Here is a 5,508-nt window from a genome sequence, read left to right as displayed (position 1 = left end):
CAAATAGATTAATTGTAAGTAATCACCTGCAGCTATTAGCTTTGATAATATATTTTCACTATCAACTTCCGAAAATGCAATAAAAAAATCGATTTTTTTGACCTGACAAACGAGAATATTCCCTTAACATATTAGATAAATTATTATGTAATTAAAAATAATATTATATTGTCGACGCGGGGAGATGGAAGGAGAAGGAAGGAAGACATACACGCACAAATATATAAAATGTATATTTATTTTCAAAGAAAACATTGTATAGAAGACTTTAACATTGTGAATGATGTACTATGCAATTGTCGCAAACATATTACTTCATGACAGATGCAAAAATGTATATACTTTAAATGTAAAACGTTAATCTTTTTTTCTCTATATCAATTTCTTTTTCTTTACGTTTCGTTCGGATATATATATACACACACACGCACACACACACACACACACACACACACACACACACACACACACACACACACACACACAACACATATTTTTTTCACTTTAAAACATTATCACATACATTTTTCATAAAAAGTGCCATCGAAGCACTGGAATTAAAATTGGTTTTGTAGCAGGCAATTTATGGAATTGCATTCGTTCATACATTCATTTGACCTAATCGACATCATATACATTCTTTAACACAGACCATATCCACATATACAAGCTCTCCTAAGAGCCTTTTGTATATTTTTTATATACAAATTCTTTCGTGGAATTACTATTCTAAGAATTTTACAATTCTAATATATGAATTGTAATTCTACATTTGAGAAAATACCTTATGTAAAATTATAAAATTTCATATAATTTTCACTACGTAGAGATCTTCAAAAAACTGGTATTTGACTCCGATGTACATCCGTTAAATCATCATCTAAAGTAAGTAATACCATAAAAGAAAAGAACATAGCTAATGCCGAAAGAAAATGCCAGATGTCATGAGAATCAAAAAAGTTCAATAATGCGCAAGGTTTATTATATAAGCGGGATTGAGCTGGTGTAAGTGCCCAAGAAATAGTTTTATTCACGAAGAAGTACAAGGCTGCTCCCCAAAACAGCATGGATAAGAAAATATAAATCGCGGGTGTAGGTAGAATCTTTTCCCTGTGGCAAAGCTAGAAATAAGATTTTTCATATTAATGCAAATTAAATAACTTTTAGTTTACTTATACGGTCACAAAAAAGAGAAAAAAAAAGAGTATATACATACCTTCATCATTATGTAAAAGAATGTGTATAAAATTAAATTGGACATCAGTATAGCTAGTAAAAATGTAGCGAAATTGCCTTGCTGATACATATTACCAAATACCGCAAGTCCAACATTACATAAATTTGCCAGTACAAGCATTATAAATCTTGCGGGATAAAGCGGTCGGAGTAAGTGCCATATGCCGCAGCGCGCCTCATGTTTGAATCTCTGCAAGATATCAAATGGCAAATGTGTCTTGCGATGATACGGTAAAATCAAGGAGACACGTACCTGCACCATTCTTTTAAAAGCGCCTCTGTCAAATTTGCATCGACCCATATAATATATTTGTACAGTCAGAAAGAAACATATTAGTAAATGCAGGATGGAAAATATTATCAAAAAGATTTTGGAACCATTTAGAACTCCAATCAATCCTGCGAATATTATAACAGCTAACATTCCAAATGTTACCGGTGCTCTAGCATTTATATCAGGATGACGATTTTGATAAATCTTGATCATACAGAGAACCGCGATTACGTACATGAAACTGGTGTCTAGAAATTAAATAATATTTAATACCAAAAACAATACTTTGTTTTGTTTTTAATACAACTTACCAAATTGAAAATTGCTACGGCTAGGGCATACGTGGTAACTGGCCGACAATATACCTTCCATTATTAATGCAGTGCCCATTGCATAGAATAAACCATAATGTTGTGGTATGCCGTAGCATTTAATTTTTTCTTTATCTAGTTCATTGTGTTCCCGAGAATAAGTCAAAAATATAAACAGTAAACCCAGCATAACGTATCCAAAATTTGAGAATAGGTGATTGAAGTCGGACAGCAAACCCAGTGGATGAGCGCATAGGAAATTGTAATAGCACATGTCTTGATTTCCAGTTGTATGAAGGACACGCTGATATGTCACCGCCAATTGTACGACCGGCAGTGTATAGAATATCGCGACAGTTGTCAAGTAATATAAATATAAACGAGATTTATGTCGCAATATTCTTGGTTCTTTGCGAGCGAGATCACAGACCGAGAGAATGACCTTTGTTCGTATCACATCCTTATCAGAGAGAGCATCCTCCATTAGATCTATATCATCCTCATCTAGGGATGAATCTTCTTCCGTAGAATTCAATTGTTTTGGACTATTCTGATAAAATATGTAATACAACATTCAATTACAAACATTAAAATTATTATGAATGTACTTTGCAAAATGCATAAAACATGTACAACTACATAGGATGAGGCATATTTCTTTTTATTTTATTAACACACTATAAATCCGCTTTGAAACTCTAAAACTTTTGTTCGAAACCTTTTTTTGTACTTCTTTAATTTTTGAGATATTCACATTTTATGTGCCTCATTCTGCATGAAATATTAATCCATTATAATTAGTTACCTCTTCTACCATTGACGGACTCGGTATATGTTCATTAAAATCTTGGTTTTCATTTATCGAGTCTTGTGTTGCAAGTTTCTTACTTTCTCTGATACTGAACACTATTACAGCCGTTATATAAATGATACAAAAACCTAATACAATTGTTGCTGCTGACACCGATGCGACAACATAATCCCGTTTGGTAATAGTTGGATTTACAATTAATGTAACATTTTTAGTACGAAGAGGATTACTACTAGACAATCCATTACAGTCAGTGTCTTCTCCTTTGACAACAAGTACAACGAAGAATCCTAACGGATAAGCTTCTCTCTGAAACAAGTATTGTAATAAATCTATTCTTGGAATACCAAGTTTCATGAATCTTGCAGTCCACTTTATCAGGGCGAAGAGCAGATACTAAGTATCAGGCTGCTTCTCGCCCTGATGAAATGGATTGCAACTCACGAAACGTTGGCATTCCAAAAATGGATCTGAATATGAAGAAAACCCGTAAAATGCATAATTTTTATATAGAAAGCACCTGTGGAAGCCTCAAAAATATTAACTATTATAACAATTTCATGTTGACATTTTATATATATAATACTGTTATATTATAATAACATATTATAACAATTTTATATCATCGTTGTATATACAGAAACATGAAAATCGAGTGATTTTTAAAATTAAATAACAATATGAAATATAATTTAGATATTATTTTCTTATTATATAAGATGAAATATGTTAATCAGATGTAAAAGCTGAGTACTCAATGAGCAGTTATAACTGAATGCATCCAAAGCAGCTCAATAAACGCTCAGTGATTCTTTAATATAATTAATTCTTGTCTTTACTTCTTCGCTGGATAGAAACCAATCATAATAAAGAATCATTGAGCTGTTTGCTAAACGCAGTTACATTGTCCAAATATACTCAAATATACTCAAATGATATTCTATTTTTTAATGTTATATAATAAGAAATAAATTAATATTTAGTTATTTTGTGTATTGTTATTTTATTTAAAAAATTGCTAGATTTTCATGGTCCCTGTATAAAATACATCAATCATATATCGAAAAGATTATTATAATTCAACTTACCGGTACTGTAATACCTCCTCTTCTACTTACAGTCTGCCAGTGTCCAGAAAACTCAATATTTCGTTCCAAATCAAATACAGGACACTGGAAAGAAAAGATAGAGATTTGTAAATATTGATTTTATTAAGAACTGTGTCATGCATTTTATCATGCCTTACAGATGTATTCTGTACAGAAACAGTCATACAGATATCATTATCTGATTCCACACGAACAATGACTGAGGAATTTTCCTCCTTTGAGAAGATGTAGCCATAATATATAGGTTCGGATGGAGAAATTTGTACTTCTACTTTTTTTCTGGAACTACAAAGAATAAAATGTAAAAATTTATATGCGAGCGTATTTTGGGTATGTTTCTTAATGATGTTGTATTTGATACTACAAATTACTATTTATATGATTTATATGATAATACAAATACATGCCTTAAATAAAAGTCCATAACTTCCACCACACTAATAGAGAAAGTGATATTCTCATGACTGGCTGTGGAAATACCGACAATAACATGTTCATCATTATTTTGTGCGTATCGATAATACTTTGTGGAGCACAGAGTACGACTAGTTTTATTATATATCACAGTATCTAAATCCGCGCTGTTGACAAGTAAAGGTATTTGCCAGGACAGAATACCTGTTGTTTGACGTACTACTATTATCAATGGCAAACTATGAGTCGCGTTGCTTTCTATTGTAATCCTAGCAGTTTCTAGACTTACCTACAAATATATCATTAATATAATTAAATATAACAAATGTAAATATATAAATAAATAATATAAATAAATGTAAATAATTTTTTTAATCAATAATAACAGTACAATATATTTTGATTAACTTTTTGTTTTTCAATAAATAACGAAAATTTCTTGTAGTTTTTTACATTAAAAGATACATTTTTCTAAAAAAAAATTTTATCACCCTTTAATTTTTAAAAATTTTGCTCCAAATTTATCATATAATAACGCAAATTTGTACCTATAAAAAATTTTAATATTTTTTTTACAAAAATAAAAGGAATAATGCAAAATCCTTTTTATTGTTTGTACAATTTAAAGTAATATATTAAAATAAAATTTATTGGAAATAATTTAATGTAAAAAATTATATCAATTTACAAAGATTTTTCAATACCTAAATGATTTTTATTTTACTCCATAAAGAAAATAGTAAATTGTTTAAATTTTTAGTTTTTTCAAAAATAAAGTTGATTTGCAAATATCTATAATGAAACTTTTTTTGAGGTTTTTTATTTTCTTGATAATCATCATTCAGGTGTTAAGAAATAAAAATCTTGTAGAAGCAATGTAAGTAAAAGATATTTACTCAATGAATTAATTTTAGGACTTACATTACTAGCAGGATACAAAAACACATATTCAACCGTAGAATTTATAGTTTCATTATAAGAATGTTCATATTTTGCCTCTACAACGATTGGAGAAAAAGATGAAGATGATATTGTTCTTACAGTATCAAGAAGCGATAATACAATAAACAATTTCAAAGCGTTTTGCATCTTTATTGCTAGAAAAGAAACCAAATGATTAGAACAAATTTCGTTAGACAAGAGATGAAATGATATGAACAAATTTAAATAAACATGTAGTACTTTCGTAATATATGTTTATAAGATAAAAAAATTATACAATTTAGTTAGTACATAAAAAATCTATAAAATTAGGCTTATTCGACGCGTTTTTATGAAACAGAAGCAGAAATAAACGTCGTTCTTCCTTAAGAATTGAGATATTAAACGTTGAAGTGGACGATTGTTGAGGTT

The 5,508-nt window shown here is 29.6% G+C and overlaps 1 protein-coding gene across 1 annotated transcript; it reads right to left on the bottom strand.

Annotated features, from left to right (window-relative positions):
* Positions 1 to 833: 833 nt before the first annotated feature.
* On the bottom strand, positions 834 to 5,244 carry LOC105620084 (SID1 transmembrane family member 1-like). The gene is made up of 9 exons (XM_012201593.1): positions 5,077 to 5,244; positions 4,149 to 4,444; positions 3,879 to 4,026; positions 3,721 to 3,804; positions 2,627 to 2,941; positions 1,822 to 2,371; positions 1,490 to 1,758; positions 1,217 to 1,426; positions 834 to 1,121 (listed from the first exon to the last, which is right to left on the bottom strand). Exons 1-9 carry the CDS (start codon positions 5,242 to 5,244, stop codon positions 834 to 836), a joined length of 2,328 nt encoding a protein of 775 aa, XP_012056983.1.
* Positions 5,245 to 5,508: the final 264 nt, after the last annotated feature.

Source organism: Atta cephalotes (assembly GCF_000143395.1).
Source record: "Atta cephalotes unplaced genomic scaffold scaffold00024, whole genome shotgun sequence".
Taxonomy (NCBI): domain Eukaryota; kingdom Metazoa; phylum Arthropoda; class Insecta; order Hymenoptera; family Formicidae; genus Atta; species Atta cephalotes.
The sequence above is the reverse complement of the archived record's forward strand: the minus strand, read 5'-3'. Positions and strand labels throughout refer to the sequence as shown.